The sequence below is a fragment of the Miniopterus natalensis genome, chromosome 5 (genome assembly GCF_054644295.1).
Source record: "Miniopterus natalensis isolate mMinNat1 chromosome 5, mMinNat1.hap1, whole genome shotgun sequence".
NCBI lineage: Eukaryota > Metazoa > Chordata > Mammalia > Chiroptera > Miniopteridae > Miniopterus > Miniopterus natalensis.
In genome coordinates this window covers 38,614,004-38,631,987 of record NC_142085.1, presented here as the reverse complement: position 1 = coordinate 38,631,987, position 17,984 = coordinate 38,614,004, and the positions used below count along the sequence as shown (strand labels likewise).

The 17,984-nt window shown below is 35.6% G+C and overlaps 1 protein-coding gene across 1 annotated transcript in view; it reads right to left on the bottom strand.

The window, feature by feature from the left end:
- Positions 1 to 17,984, bottom strand: part of BCKDHB (branched chain keto acid dehydrogenase E1 subunit beta) — a 164,171-nt gene that overhangs the window by 100,332 nt on the left and 45,855 nt on the right. The window contains exons 7-8 of the mRNA XM_016207356.2: positions 4,396 to 4,493; positions 3,727 to 3,837 (exon numbers count right to left, since the gene is read on the bottom strand). Coding sequence (XP_016062842.2) covers positions 3,727 to 3,837; positions 4,396 to 4,493 — 209 coding nt within the window. The remainder of the gene's footprint in view (positions 1 to 3,726; positions 3,838 to 4,395; positions 4,494 to 17,984) is intronic.

Genomic DNA, 17,984 nt, shown 5'->3' with positions numbered 1-17,984 from the left:
AGGCTCTGGTCAAAACCCAGGTGAGCAAGGCGAGTGGTCTGACCAGGGTCAAAGGTAATAGCAGTAGAGGTGGTCCGATTCTGGACATACTGTGTAGGCAATGCCAGCAAGATCTGTTTTGGAATTGAATGTGGGAAGGCAGAGCATGAGAGGAGAGAAATCAAAAAGACTCCATGGTGGAAAGGCAAACTCTTATTTATTTCAATAATTAGCATAATTTAATCTTCAATTAAAATGTAAGCATGTCAAAATTGTGTCAATTTTCTCTATAAATGTGAAAATCAACTTGTAAACTGTCATTTTTTTCTTTTCTTTTTTTTCAGTATTGTATGTAGTTGATTCTAAGTTGAATAACAACATGATTCTTGAAATCCTGAGTTTCTTTCAAAGCCTGTCATTCTCCTGCCAAAATCAAGTTCCTATTTTCCATAGGCAGCTTCTCTGGATTTCTACTTATTTAAAAAAAAAAAAGATCTTTTCAAGCTAGGCAGCACCTCAAGACCCAACTCTGCCTGGCCACTTTGTTAACATTGTAGCTCACTTTTTAACTCATTTTGATTGTGGTCTGTGTCTCAGCAGGAAAGCCCATTCAAGCCCACAACTCTTAACCACTGTTCTTACTCCTAGAAAGACTCTGGAAGGACAGCTCCACTTATGAGTTCCTATTTTCCATCAGTGTGACAGCTGAGCTGGGTTATGAAAAATGGAACAAGGGACGTGGGCAGAGTTGAATGACAAAAGAAACTCCTGCAGGTCAGAGCACACCAAGGCTCTCCCAGAACCTATAAAAAGGCCCACTATAATAAGAATCCAAGAAAACTAATCAAGAGGAGAGTGGTTCTTTTTTTTTTCTTCTTTTTTTTTTTAACTTTCTGTTATTTTCTTTTTTGTTATACAACACTATACAAAAAAAGAGCACAAAATGAGTGTTCTGCTCAATTTTCAAAAATTGAACCTATATAACAGCACTCAGAACAAGAAACTGTTACCAGCATCACATACCGGCCCTCATGCCCTCTTCCAATGATTAACCACCATATGGAAACACTGGTGACACCTAACACCACAGGTCAGCCTTGTCTAGTTTTGAACTTTATATAAATTGGATCATACACTATGTACTCATTTGAATCTGGCTTTTTAAAGTCAAATTGTGTTTGTGAGATAAAAACACATTGTTCTGTCAAATTTTTGGTTCATTCTCCTTGCCAAACAATATTCTATTTATTTATTTTTCCGTTCTCTGGCTGATGGTCCTTCAGGTAGTTTATAGTGTGAGACTATTAGAAATAGTGCTTCTAGGAACATACTTGAACTTATCTCTTGTACATTTCTGTTGGGTATATACACAGGAGTGCTAATTGCTGGGGTTACAGGATTCAGGTAGATAATGCCAAACAATTTTTTTAAATGGTTGTACCAATTTATATTCCCAACAGTAGTATATGAGAGAGGTTGATCCACATCCTCAGCAATGCTTGATATTTGGGTATTTTTCATTTTAGTCTGAATGATGTCCTTAGTGGTATCATATTGTGATTTTTTAATTACTATGTCCTGAGGACAAAAGAAACTGAACATTTTTTCATAGTTTTACTAGCCATTTGGCTATCTTCCTTAGTGAAGGGCCTTTTCAAGATGTTTGCCCATGATTCTACTGGGATGTCCTTTTTTTTTTAATTGTAAGAGTATTTTATATTTCTAAACATAAATTTTGATGTTTCCCCAAATCTGTGGGTTGTCTACTCTCTTTTTTTCTTTTTTTAAATGTATCTTTATTGTTGAAAGTGTTACAGATGTCCGCTTTTCCCATTGGCCCCTCCCACCCCACCCTGCCCCCGGCCCCAGGACTTCCCCACACTATTGTCTGTGTCCATGCGTTGTGCAGACAGGCACATACGTTCTTTGGTTAATCTCTTCCCACCCACCCACCCCTGCCTTCCCTCTGAGATTCATCAGTCTGTTCCATGGGAATTCTTGAGGAATAAATTTAAAAAAAATTTTTTTTTTAATCCTCACCCAAGGATATTTTTCCATTGCCTTTCAGAGAGAATAGAAAAGAGAGAGAGAGAGAGAGAGAGAGAGAAACATAGATGTGAGAGACACAAGGACTGGATTCCTCCTGCATGAGCAGAGGGATTGAGCCAGCAACCGAGGTCCATGCCCTCAGCTGGAATCGATCCCAGGACCCTTCAGTCTGAGGGTGGACGCTCTATCCACTGAGCCAAACTGGCTAGGGCAAATTTTTTAAATTTTGATGAAGCCAAATTTTATCATCCTTTTAAAATGCCAATGTTTCTGGGTTTTTCTTTTCTTTTTGTTCTATTTAAGAAATCTTTGCACAAGATCATAGAGATATTCACCTATGCTTTCTCCCAAGAGCTTCATCATTTTTTTCTTTGACAATCAGAATTGGAACTCCATTGGAGTTGACATTTGTGTGATTCTTTCCATGGTATCCAACTAAACCAGCATCATTTATTTAAAAAAACCACCTTTTCTTCTCTGGATGCAATTTCACCTTTTTCCTGAAGGAGATGACCCAAAAGTCTATTTCTGGACTCTTTATTCTATTCCATTGGTCTATTTGTCTATCTTTACACCAATACAATGTTGTAATTACTAAAGCCTTATAACATATTTTGACACTTGACAATTAAGTTCTCCAGCTTTATTCTTCCAAATTGGCTTGGCCTTACAATCATTAACATGGTATGTGCTTCAGTTAGTTTGGATCTTCTCTATTTTCTCTAAATAATATTTTGTGATTTTTCTGTATAAAGTTCTTATACATGCATCATAATCTTCACCTAAAAACACTCTATGCTACACTTTTATAGCAGGAGTAACTGCAGATTATTTTCATGTAACTAACCTATGAAACAGTCTGTAAAGCTATGAGAATGCCAAAGTCCTTAAAAATAGTAAATGTAAAATACCCTAAGGTCTTAGGACTCATTTGCTATAGCAATAAATCAAGGAGGGAAAAAACACACATGCAATGTTACCTAAACTTCAGTAGATAAAACCATCACAAAAAAGAGTTTAACCTTACTTATATAACAAAATGGGAAGAGGTGCCATTGGTTAGTAAGTGAGTGAGGACTAAACTGTATACTTGAGAGCTGACTATGTGAATTATATTAATAGTAAGCAACAAGATCAATGTAATCAGGCCAAAGTTCAAGAGGAAGCTTATAGGAAACTATAAATCAGAGCAGCCAGAATCCCACAACATAAATTCAAACAATGATCCATAGTATTAAGGCTATATAAAGAGCTCGTTTTTTTTAAATAATCCATCTCCACTTCTTCTGGAGAAGAGACAAAAGAAAATTCAGCCAAACCGTCTCTGTCTATATTAAACCTAGCTTATTAAATCATAACCAGTCAGAAGTTAACAACTCAGATTACCTCCCTGTGCTTATTTGCAGTACTCCATTACTCACACAACTCAGCCCAAGTTGGCATATGAAGGACACAGTTTTGTAATATTCTCAAATCAACATAGAGAACTATGGAAGGAAAAAAACCTAAGCAATTTGTTTCATGAGCATTTGGCTTATTATATAGCATACATTTCTTTCGTGATATAAATTTTTTAAATTTTAAATCAATCTAAAATGCTCATGAAACTCAAAATTTCAAAACAATTCTTTGCAAATATCCAACAAATTTTGCCCAAGATTGTAAGGGAATGATACTCTATCAACACTATATTCATACCTTGCAAACTGTATCCACATCCCAAGGTATTATAGTCCTCAGATCAATGACTTCACAAGACACTCCAAGCTTTTCTTGAGCCATGGAAGCCACCTCTCGGATCACATGAACCTGAAATAAGGAGAAAAATATGCAGACAATGACTACAGAAATTCAGGCCTAAAACATTAACTGAGTTCTGACATCATTAATAGAAGTAGTATTTAAAGTCAAAAGAACTGATCTTCATAGAAAATTAAAAAAATTGTTTTAGACATGTTGAAGCTCATATTCTACCAAAATAATTTTTAAAATATAGATATCTAGAAATCAGTTGGAAAGATGTTCTTAGAGCAGTCAATAGTAGAGATATAAGGAAAGCATTGTGCCCGGCCGGGCGTGGCTCAGTGGTTAAGCATTGACCTAGGATCCAGGCGATCGGGGTTCGATTCCCGGTCAGGGCACATGCCCGGGTTGCGGGCTGCGGCCAATCAATGACTCTCTCATCATTGATGTTTCTATCTCTCTCTCTCCCTCTCCTCTCCTCTCTCTGAAATCAATAAAGATATATTTAAAAAATAAAAATAAAAAAATAAGGAAAGCATTGTTTTCAATTCTTCACAGTATCAGGATTAAAAGTAACAGCTTCCAAGAACATGAACCTTACCAGATGGTGTAAATGTTACTGACCTGAGTGCCCCAGGCAACTAGAGTGACATCACTCCCTTCCTGTATGACCTCGGCCTGGGACAGGGGGATGTTGTATGGTTCCACAGGAACCTGTTCCACTGAATATAAAACAGGGAAAAAATGAAAGGTTAATTATTTTCTGTTATGTGACACTTGTGCATAAAAGAAAATAAGAACCTCATTGTGGCAAAGCTTTACTTATTCTTCCATAAGTTCCAGTTATTTATAACAAAAATAACATTTACCATACAGCTTCATGACAATACTACACAGATTAAAAAGTACAATATAGCCTGGCCGGGCGTGGCTCAGCAGTTGGGCATCGACCTAGGATACAGGCAGTCGGGGTTCGATTCCCGATCAGGGAACATGCCCGGGTTGCAGGCTCGATCCCCAGTCGGGGGCATGCAGGAGGCAGCCGATCAATGACTCTCTCATCATTGATGTTTCTATCTCTCTCTCTCCCTCTCTCTTCCTCTCTCTGAAATCAATAAAGATATATTTTTTAAAAAATTAAAAATAGAATAAAAAGAAAAAAGAAAATCTACAATATAATGTATGAAATAGATCAGCCCTCCTGGAACAGAAAAAAGATGTTAGGTAAAAACTAAGACAATAAAGTGTAGGCTTTAGTCAATAATAATGTATCAAACTGTACCATACTAATGAAAGATATGAACACCCTGTTGACCAGTCACGAGCATACATGTGTTTACATGTCCAAATGTTGCTGACTGTCCACGAGATAACTCGTGTCTGCAATTACAAATAATTTAAGTAATTTTAAACACCTTGTTGACCAAAGTAGCTGGCTGCACAGGTGAGTTCTGGCTCAAAATAGCCAGTCAGCACAGAGGAAATTGGGTGTGGGGTGTATGGAAACTCTCTGTACTACCTTCACTATTTTTTTGTAAATCTAAAACTGTTCTGAAAAAGAAAGTTTAAAAATATATCTGCTAAAATTTTATTGGACTGAATTAAGTTCCCAGAAAAGTTTTCTATCAAGGAGCAAATTTACAAAAGTTTCGGGAAAAATAAAACCACATAGCAGGGCCAAAATTTTAAGCATATTTTATTTTTGCACTTTGCATCTATGAACACTTTATCAACCATAGCAGCTGACAACACCTTAGGTTTCAAGGCCAAATCCTGTAGAACTCAAAAAGAGAAACTGAATCAGCTCCACCAGGCCAAAATGAAGGATAGCCACTGGCATCCCAGAGAAAACCATTTCATGATTTCTCTGCCCAACCAAGTATAAGCAATATAGAGCTGACTGAATTTGAGAGGAAATCATAAGGCAAATCTTTAAATGAAATTGAGTAGGAAGTTAATAGAATTATCCCACTATATTGGGAGGCCTTCTTGAATTTCTATGTGAGAGCATTATAGTGGAACTGGTGGGGGCAAAAATACTCCCTTTAGTTCATTTCCCCCATGGTCATATTATCATTGCTACTTTTTTTTAATTCAAAGAACACAAAAGAGTAAAATAAAAGGTTCCCTCTGCTCCCCAGCCAACCCTTCCAACTCCATTAGCCAAAAATAATCAATGCCAACAATTTCCTGGGTGTTTGCAGTAGACAGCTATTTCTTTGTGGCATCCAGATTTTTTAATCCTATCCTACATTTGGGAAATGCTCCAGCTTATAAGGCAGGTCCTTTTCTCCACTACAAAAATGAGGTCCACATAATCACTTTCCCAGCTTCCCTTGCAGCTAGGGCACAAAACATGGACTCTGCCAACTAAATGCACCCATGCCAGGCTCTGAATTGGGAGCTGATGACACACAAGAACAGCAAGTGTCCAGAATCTATTCCAGAGTACTGGTAACAGTGGAAGCAGACCAGTATCCAGACACAGAGGTATTAATGATTCAATTTGTATTTCCATGTCCACTGACAACTGCTAGAGAATATTTGCAGGACCAATTATGCAGTGGAATTTTGGGCATTTGCTTCTAGATACATATACAGCCTCTAAGCCAGATTCTCAGGTACATACAAAGACATAGGCAATTTTTTTTTCTTTTCATGGAATCACATTGTACTCACTATTAAGAACCCTTCTATAAGTTAAGAACCCTTCTGCAAACTCCCTTTTTTCTCCATTTAGCAATATATCTTGGCCATGTTTTCAGGTCAAAAATATAGTTATTTTTAAATCATATTTATAAGTAAAAACTATGAAATTCAATGGTGCTGTTATCAGTGACATAGTGGAAAATTTTATTCCTAGTATTTTTGTATATTTTTCAATCCAATGACATTTCTATAACCAGTGCCAGAGTAGGCTGAGTATTTTTTAAATCACCAATATGTTTAAATAAAATAACAAAATGATAAAACCTATAACACTACTTTTGTGAGTAAACATCAAAGTAGATGACAGGTAAGCTAACCATCCTGAGTTAAGCTGTGTTAGAAAAGTATAAGCATTAAAAGCATATTTTAAAGTTTAGCACACAAACTTTGTTGAGTCAGATACTACAACAGGGGTGGGCAACCCATAGCCTGTAATTTTTTGTAAACAATGTTTTCCAATAAAACACAGCACACCCATTCATTTACATATTGTCTATGGCTGTTTTTGCCCTACAACAACAAAGCTGAGTAGTTACAAGAGACAGCATGGCCTACAAGCCTAAAATACTAATATCTGTCCCTTTACAGAAAACATTTGTCAACCTTAATTCTAAACATGCTTTCAGAAGTTGATTTCAACCCATTCATTGATAGCTTAAATACAATATTAGGTGGATGGACAGACCGATGGCCACACGGATGGGTAGATGTTGGATGGGTACATGGATGGATGTATAGACAAACAAAGGAACAGACAAACAGGAAGACAAACATTTGACTGTAGTATATTCTACATAACAGTCCTCAGTGGCTAAACCAAAGTGAGGGTCAAGAACAACACTGATGGCATCTGCCAAAGGCAGCACACAGGTTCTTTGACATCGCAAGTCTTTCCCCAGCAGCAAGATCTGTAAGCCAATAAACAACACTGGAAGCCAGTACACACTGGGTCTTACTGATAAGTCAGTGGCAATCATTCAAGAGTCCTGTGTTTCCCGCTTTGTAAATCAGTTGTCAGCTGGTGATTAGCAAACCCCCGGAACACACAATTCTATGAGCTGGCACACACAAAGTTTTGTATGCCACCTCCTTTGAAAAGTTGCCAATGAAAGAGTGTTTCAAAGTATTAAATTACCCTGAATAGTAAGACCTCATTACTTTATCAATTAAATAAGGAACAACATGGCAAACAAAGCTTAATCCTCCATCAAAAAAAATATATCATGCAGAGAATTAGATTCAAGAAGAGTCTCCTGTAAAAAACAACCCAAAAATCTCTTAAGATTTGCATAAATTTAATCCTGAGAGGAGAGAAAGAATTTTAATATGTTCATTTACTTAAACTTCACAAACAGGAAAGGAACCTAGAGAGCAAGCTATAAGTCACAGGTACTTTTTAGTTTCATTAATTTAAAAGACATTTATTCTAAAGGAAGGTTATTATTTCAAATCAGCATTCTTGCATTCCTGTCCCACAGCTATGTGCTTTTTGAAAGAGAGCAGTTGAGAGATGTTGGAGCATGAAACTTCAGGAACCAAAGAGTACCCTATACAGTCATATTACAGGTTCCTGTTTTCATAGCAGTGGGACTGAGACCACTTCTTTTAACCACATGCTGATTACGTCTTAATCCATGCACTAATGAGCAGTCCACAGAGAAATCTTTTGGCATCAGGTATATGTTGACAAAAATGTAACTTAGAAAAATAAGAAATAAAGCCCTGGCTGGGTAGCCCAGCTGGTTAGAGAGTCATCACGATACACCAAGGTTGCGGGTACGATCCCCAGTCAGAGCACATACAAGAATCAACCAATGAATGCACAAATAAGTGGAATGACAAATTGTTGCTTCTCTCTCTATATATAGCTATCTATCTAAAATTAATAAATAAAAAAATCTTTCCAAGGTCAAAATAAAGAAGATGCAACCTTTCACTCAACTATCAGACATAGTTTTTAATGCATATTGTAAGTTCCATATATATGCTCCCTCTGTAATTGCAAATGCACTTATATTCATATTACATATACACTTATAGACTCATGGCATGAATTAGTTCATGCTTGGTCCCATTTTATTTCCCATCCTCCTCCTTTTTCCTTCTAATTTTCCTCTAAGTTGTATTCTTTTGACGTCTTAAACATATTTGTAAAATAAGGTAGAGTGTATAAATATAAATACTATTACACACATTTATTCATTTAATAGTTATTTCATAACCAACATATGCAGCCATTATGCAAAATGCCAGACTACGAAATTGTAAGAGGCAGTCCCTTTGACAAACACACACTCAACTGGGAACACAAAGATGGAAAGTGGTGAACAGAAAACAAACAAAAACATAATATAGCAGCAGGGACACACGGGTCTCGGAACACAGAGGGAAGCAACAACCTGGTTAAAGGGATCAAAGAGGCTTTGCCACCAAGGAGGGCACGAGTGATAGGGGTCTTCGAGAGAAAGAGAAAATTTAAAAGGTATTCCATGTAGAAACAAAAGATGTTCACAAAGATATGGAGGTGTGAAACTGTGTCTGTGTGTGTGTGTGATTACATCTACAAACACATGTAAACACAGGTTTACATGATGTTTCAAGTAAAGGTGAATACTGAAACTTTTAAATTATACTTCCAAGTCCCGAGAAAGAGCTTTCCAATTCCTTCTGATTTCATACATTAATAACTAATGCAGAAAGCACCTGCAAGAGAACAATTCATTCTTAACGATGTAAGTTCCCCTGTGAGGCACAATCTTACCATTACAGAGATAATAGGGTCATTTCTCTGCCCTGGCACTAATCTACCATTAATGCTCCTGAATGTGAAACTCCGTAGGCCTTTATTCATGTTGCATTATACATGATGCAGTGATCAAACATAAATGTTCTTTTAAAAAGTGTATATTTCTAAAATATACATTACTTCATGCTGCCTGATTACGAACAGTATAGTCAAAGTCTCCATTCCTGAGAAAGTCTATCTTACTTGTCAGAATTTACAGTGCAACAGGAGAGGGGCAGGTAAATCCACCCAATCAAAAGTCCAGTCCTGGCTCTGGCTCTGTATCTCTGTATCTAATTAATTTGGTGATCTCTGACAAAGTATACTATTGCTTTTGTGCCCCAGTGTCCCACCTGTAAACTGTGAAAGCAGCACGTGTCCATCTGCCATACCATAGGGACAGAATGAGGACTTACTAAAATAATCATTGTAGACATCGTTTCAGTTCTTAGAAGACCAGCTTCCCAATTTAAAATAATTCAATGATACAGTCATTAAAACTGTAATGGAAAGTTTTCATTCTAGAAAGTTACTCTGACTCCTATTACTATCTGCTGTATAAAACTGACATTTAACCTTAAACTATATTACAGTTGTGTGTGTTTTTCTGAGTAATCTTCTTTCAGATTTGAGGTTATTAATCATGATCATATTTTTATAATTTTCACTTCTATACCAACAATTACTTTTAACACTCGTGTTAAAAAGTATACAAACAAGAAAACTAAGTGCAATTTCTTCTAGTAGTTACTTTTAAACTATTCTTCAAATATAACTGTATTCAATCTTCCCCTCACCTCTTTGCTTCAAATAACTGAAAATTTAAAGATTAACAGTCTGTATTAGAAAAATCGTATCAACATACTGCTAATATTATGTTTATTTGTCTATAATATCTGTCATTATAATAGTTGTTATATTAATATCACTGTCTAATTAGAAGACTAAATTAACTTTCCATAAGTAAGAATAATTAAGTGCTAAACTTTGATACTATTTAGCTCATGGTGATTACTGGGAGGATGCATGGGCAGCATACACTGGTATATTAAGTCTCAATACCATGGGGGGGAGTAAACCAGAGGTCTCCTGGGATTGACAGCAGTTGAGGGTCACAACCATATCATAACCTAGGCCTTCATACCATAAGCATGTCAAGGTTTTACTGAGAATTAGGGCAAAAGGATTGCAGAGAAGTGAGGAAGCAGATGAACTGGAGCAAACAAAGAAAACCACAAAAAAGGTAGATCATGAAGAATGAATAAAATTAGGTGCACAAAAGCAAAAAGCTGGCATTCAAGGCAGTCGGGTACCATATATGAATAACAGAAAAGCCTAAACAAGCAAGCTAAGAAAAGCACGCCATCTTACACAGTGCATTGGAAAGGGCACGGCATCGCTGCTATGGTATTCTTGCCAAAATATATACACAACCTGAATTTAATCACAAAGAAACAGCAGACAAACTGAGGGATATTCTGTGTAAGAGTGGACCAAATGTGGAGATAATGGCAGACAAAAAGACAGAAACTGTCTACCCAAAATAAAGAAGGCTAAGGAGAGAAAACAGTAAGTGAAGATTTTGGATTGGATTTGGATTTTAGAAAAGGACACTAGTAGGACTACTAATAAAATCTGAATTAGGTGTCTCAAAGAGTTAACACTATTGTATCACTGTTAATATCCTGGTTTTGATCATTATGGCTACGTAACATATGAAGTTAACATCTGGGGAAGCTGAGGGGAGGGCAAGTACATAAGAATTCTTTGTACTATTCTGGTAACCTTTCCACTTCAGCATATTTCAAAATAAAAAGTTTAACAATTTTTTTAATATCAAATTTTTAAAAAGGAGTCTGGCCCACCTTAGCAAGCCTCCCACAGATTTGGGAAAAATAAGGTGTGATATAATGGAAAAGTATACCAAATTATGAACATGACTGAAAACCAACTATAGACAACTGAGCTAAATACAAGGCATGACAGAGGCAATGCAGATTGATACAGCCTTGGAAAACAAGCTCTGTTTTCTGAAGTTTCAGTATAGATAGAGAAAAGGAGGATTACTAAAGCTATCCAGCTGTAAAAGAAGCGCAGTCACATTTGGTGTTGCATTTGTGACCTCATCTACCTGGATGAATTTAACAGTGTCTGATTATACAGCGACAGGAATACGTGAAGACATAAGTCCAATATCTGTTCATGCCCGTCAGCTTGTTGCTAGACACTCGAGCACTAAATAAAAACCAGTAACCAGTCAAACTGTCTATATAAATACAACATCAAGTCAGAATCAGCAAATATCTTGCATGTAACCAGGAGATTTCTCACACTGAGATACTTTTAAATAAAAAACATAAAAACATTTAAAATCTTAAGATCACTAGTGTCAGAAGGTCATTTTATCACTAAAATATCACTGAAAAATAAGAAAACTCACCTATTTTTCAACTGAATAGCAATACTGACTTGAAACAGAAAAAAGTCCTGGACCCATTTCAACTCAAATGCACTCAAATTCCTTTTCTTTGATAAATTAGTTAATTAACTTGAAAACCCCACATTTCTAGTTCTTTTGCATGAGACAAATCAGATTTCTTTTCAAAATAGTTCGCAAACATATATCATAAAAGCAAATCTATGATAAAACAGCCATTGCATTCCTTACACAACTTCAATATTAACTTCATATTTTCTGTCACTTAATGTAATAAAAATAAATTTTATGAGATTGATATTATTGTATAATATGCATCAGCATACTTTATATACTAAAATTTAACCATATTTGCAATATATCTTGTTCACTCTTTGCAATTTTTCTTAGCATTTTTTTCATGTGCTCTCTAGTGTACAGAATTTAATAATTTGGCAAAAGTTCTCTCCTCAACAATTTTACCAGTAATTGTCCATCTTTCATGTTTAATATATTAAAATTTCTTTAGTAAATATTTTTCAATACATTTTCTGCAGTAAGAAGCTATATATGGGTGAACTTCATTCACATAAATAGATTCTAACAAGGTAAACTGGCAAACTGGGAAAGAAAATTCAGTGCTGAATTAAAAGGCACTATTTTAAAGCCATTCTCTATCAGCACATGGACAGTTTAAAAGGGGGGGAAAAAATCTAAAATAATTAAGTTGAAATGGAAAATATATTCATTTTCACTGTCAATTGTAAGATATACTGTTATTTTATGAACCACTCCAAATGAAAATACTGCCAATTAAACTGACACACTGTTTAGAGTTATTTTAATCTTACTGAAAGAAAAAATTTTATATTAATTGGACATGGCTTTTATTTTAACACCTCATACATACATAAGATCAAAATGTAAGCAAAATAAGTTGGTTAAGCTAGTCCTAAACCTCTGTGACATTCGGAATCTAATTCTTCTCACTCACCTTTTGACTTATAATTGTCAGTGCCCATGTTTCTCCATAGAATATCCTCTTTCTTTGACACCAAGCATATCGAGCATATCGGTGATGCAGCACTTTTTAAATGGAACCATAAAGGAATTAAAATATTGGTGCTAAGCTCTCAAGCAAGCACACTATTTAAAAACAGCCAACTTTTGACTTCTGCCTCCAAAGATTGTTAAATTACTGTGTTCTCAACTTTCCCCACCCTTCCACCCATCACAACCACTTGGAACCTCATTGTTAAAAGAGTAGTTCTCTGATATCTCAGAAATTTTATTTTAAGCATTTGTTTAAATTAATAATAGTCCCAAAGCACAATAGTAGTGAGGCTAGTAATTCAGATATGCCCAAGAGAAGCCATAAAGTGCTTCCTTTCAGTGAAAAGTTTTCTATGCACAGGGGCAAAAAGTAGTACTGTACATGGGGTTCTGTGCTCTCCGTGGTTTCAGCCATCCACCGAGGGTCTTGGAACACATGCTGCATGGATAACGAGGGACTTAAGGTGTTGGTAACTATGTCATTGACAACAACAGCTAAAGGTGAGGCTTAATTGGCAGTATTATTTTTTATCTGTCTGGATATAGAACTCCGTTTATTAAATATAAGTCAATCTTTGACTTTCAGATATCTGACATTGTATACATTTTGAGAAAAACATTAGGTACTGCTTATTATCAAAAAGAAGACTCTGGCTTGACTTATGGCACAATGTACATCCAAATATGCTACGCTATGTTGTAAATCTTAAATAATCTTTGCAAGAGTCCCTGATAGACTAAAAAGGTCCCACAGTGCCCCTCATATTACCAAAGACCAGCAACTTTTCCTGGCTGAATGTTGGCTGACCTCTCTTGCTAAAGTTCTACAAAATCTTTCCCCGTTCCTCTCCCCTGGATTAGAACACCCCTCTGAGTTGTGCTCAAGGCGCAACATTCTGAATAAAGACTCATGCTGAAGGGTGTGATTATTAAAACAAATCACTGGAGATTTTTAAATAACAGAAACATTTTAATACATTACTTACATTTATTGAGCATTTATTATGTATCTAGCACTAACTAAATATTTTATAACTATATTTAATCAATACTATGGAGAAAATTTTATACTACTAAATTTGAACATCAGGAGAAAATATAATATTATACAAAGATATAAGTGACTAACATTTACTCAACAACCAAAAAAGATTAAAAAGAAAGTCAAAAATTTTTCCCAAAAGGCATGAGAACCAGACAATTTTATAAGCAAAAACCTTATATAACACATAATTCCTAGGTACCTAATCACATCCGGAGCAGAGAAAAAGAAACGAGTCCAGTTCATATGTAACTCTGAGTTTGAAACCAGACCAGGACAGTGAAGAAAGGATACACTACGGACCATTTTATATATAAATACATATTCATGTTCATACAAGTAAAGAGAGATAACTATAGTCTCATTTTATTTATGAACATAAAGGTCCTTTTAAATCTTCTAATTCTATCCAGCAATATGTTGAAAGAATAATACATCATGATCAAGCAGAATTTATCCCAGAAATAAAAGAATTACACATTACAACATCAGAAACTACGTTAATGCAATTCATCTCATCAAGAGATCAAAGAAGAAAAATCATACAATCATTTCACCAGATACCTAAAACCAATTTGGTAAAATTCAACACCTTAGGAGAAGTGGGAGGAAGGGGCCTCTAAGTTAAAATCAAAGAGAATTTCCTTAACTTGATAAAAACTACTGATCAGGGTCTAACTTAAAAAAAGATGAGACATTCCTAACAAAGGAAAAAAAGTACAATGTCTCATCAATTCTTGGGGGGAAAAAGAGGTATAATTATCATTAGCTATAGAAGGTAAGATTTTCTACCTAGAACATCTAAGATAATTAACTGAAATATTATTAGAAAATTGCATAAGGCCTCCAAATGCAATATTAACATACAAAATTAAAAGCTTTTCTGTAAACCAGTAATAATCAATTAGAAAACTGTAATAAAAAATATCCTATCCATATAGAAAACAAAACAAAACATGAAACATCTAGTAACAACCTTAACAACAAGTGTGTCAAACCTAATGGAAATACCTACACAAGTTAACCATGGACATAAAAGAAGTTTGAATAAATGGAGACAACCATGATCTTAGAAATAAAGTATCATTACAGTGAAGATGCAAAAATAGAAAAAAAAAAACTTTAAACACTATATGTTTGTGTGTATATTTATATTTATACAAATAGGTTAAATGCTGCTCTCAATAACAACCAGTGCATGGGCACAGATATAATCGTGACATTTTCCGGAAGGTAACATTAAATTGTTGAGATCCAGTAGTTTCAAGGTGAACTTCTATTAAACATACTGCGAAAGGCCTTTATGACAGAATACAGAAAAAAAATGTTTGAAAAACACAAGAGCCTGGCAGCATGGCTCAGTGGTTGAGCGTAGACCTATGAACTAGGAGGTCACCGTTCGATTCCCAGTCAGGGCACATGCCCGGGATTCAGGCTTGATCTCCATTAGGAGGGTGCAGGAGGCAGCCGATCAACGACGCCCTCATCATTGATATTTCTATCCCTCTCTCTCTTCCTCTCTCTGAAATCATTAAAAAAAGAAGAAAAATACAAGAACAGGTAAAATTCTGATATACATGAGAATAAAAATGCCAGACTTTTATGCTTAGTATTCCCAAGTGAAATGTCTTACAAATATTTCCAGCTTTCATTTTTAGCTTGTAGGCTATAAGTAGTTACATACTGAGTCTTGTCTCTGCATAGTAACTGCGTCAATAATACCCTATCCTTCCAGTTTTCCACTGACCGCCATTTAGAGACTTGCAGTGTCTGGCTTCATCAGTCATTTATTGTGTAGGGCTTAATCAAAGAACAGGAAGCAAGAACTGAATTAAGAAATATAGGTTTTATAGTTTTACTGTAAGAAACAGAGACTTATAATTTTCTCCCTCCACATGCCCAAATATATATAAATAGGGATGTTTACTTCAATATAGCTTAGAATTGGCAGAATTCAGAAGCAACTCAAAATTCCATAACAGGGGAAAGGATAAATTATGGTACACCCCTCAAAATTTTATGAGCTAACTCTTTGTGAACTGATATTGAAATATATCCAAAATAAACTGGTAAGAAAAGCAAGTTACAAAACAATGTTTATAGTATGACTTTATGTAACTCAGTTTGCATGTAAATGTGTTCTATATATTTACATAGGTATATCAATGCAAATGCATGGAAAAGGTCTGAGAAAAGGAGTTGAATAGAGAAAAGGAACTTTCACTTTGCATTTTATAGTTCTATGATACTTGAACTTTTTACAAAGAGTGCATATGATTCATGACATTAAATTTTATTAAAAACAAAACATAAATCACTTTTTCATGTAATGTATGCTTAGTCATTGAGAATGTATCCATAAAAAAGCTGTGGGACATTTACAACCACAGAATACTATGCAGCTGTAAAGAAGAAGGATCTCGTACCATTTGGGACAGTATGGAAGGACCTGGAGAATATTATTCTAAGTGAAATAAGCCAGGCAGGGAAAGACAAACATCACATGATCTCACTTATACGTGGAATCTAAAGAACTTAATAAACTGATGAACAGAAATGATTCAATGACATGGAAGCATAGATCAGACTGACAAATCTCAGAGGGATGGAGGGGGGCAGGTGGATGGAGGGGGAGACACTAACCAAAGAATTTATATGCATATATGCACAACCCAAGGACACAAACAATAGTGTGGTGAGGGACTGGGGAGGGGAGTGGATGTGGGGTAAAAGGGGTCAATGGGGGAAAACGGGGACATCTGTAATATTTTGAACATAAAAGTAAATAATAAATAAATAAATAAATAAATAAATAAATAAATAAATAAATAAATAAATAAATAATTTTTAAAAAAAGAGAATGTACCCAGTTAAATTAAGACAACAATCAAATATAGACATCTGTCTAATGTCCAAAATTAGTCTGAAAGTGAATGTGAATAATATAAAGACTATGCCAGAAACACACAAAAATTCCACTGGGTCATATTCCACAAATATTTCAGTCTATCAGGTCAATCACAGAAGATACATAAACAAATTCCAAGGTAATTCTGCACTTCAAGTTGATTGAAAACCTTTTGATTCTTCTTGCTACTAGAAGAATCAGGCCTTCTCATCACAAAATAGAATAATAACCTATTAGCAGCATTCCCTTCTTGTTTTAGGTTTATAATAAAGGCTACTCCACAAGGTTAAGATAGAAGTTTACATGTACAATGTAAACTTAGAAGTCAAAGAACAAACAAATATGAAATAAGAAAACATGAACTGTAAAAGGTCTGTAATCAAATAAATGAAAACAAATAAATTGACAGTAATAATATATGTTTAAAAGTATAGCCCAATCAGTGTGGCTCAGTGGTTGAGCACTGACCCATGAACCTGGAGGTTACAGTTCAATTCCCAGTCAGGGCACATGCCTGGGTTTCCGGCTCGATACCCAGTAGGGGGGGTGCAGGAGGCAGCCAATCAGTGATTCTCTCTCATCATTGATGTTTCTATCCCTCTCTCCCTCTACCTTCCTTTCTCTGAAATCAATTAAAAAACATATTTTTAAAATGTATAGATAAAAGTCTGGCAGTATATACAACAAAAAGTCAACAGTAGTTAGGGGATAGATTTGTGAGCTCTTTTTAATCTTCTCTTTTGTACTTTTCAGGAGTTTCAATAAGCATATACAAAAGGTTGAAAAATAGCCATAATTCTTTAACCCTCCTTGTAATCTCAACCTTTACAACGTGACATTTCAGCTGTTCCCATGAAGAGACAGAGTCCATTTGCCCATCTCTTGAACTTGGGCTGAACCTTGTGACTTGCTTTGGCCAACACACTATTAAGAGAAATAATGGGTGCTAGTTTCAAAAACTTTGCGTGCGGCTACTTGCCTCCTTGAAACCTCTGCTTCCATCATATGAACAAGACCAAGCTAGTCTGCTGGAGGATTAGAGACAAGTAGACCACATCTTTACCAGCCACAGACCCTGATATGTGAGATAGCTCAACTAAAACCAACAAATCCCACTGGCACCTGACGTGCCATTGACAACAGATCTCTGAGGGGCGTAGATGAAAGCTGAACTCCCAGCTGAGCTCAGCCTAAACTAAATTGCTGACCTGCACGTGAGCTATGTAAAAAAGTTGATGAATTAAGCCAGAAAATTTTAGGGCTTATTAAGCATCAATAGCTTGCTGATAGAATATGACTT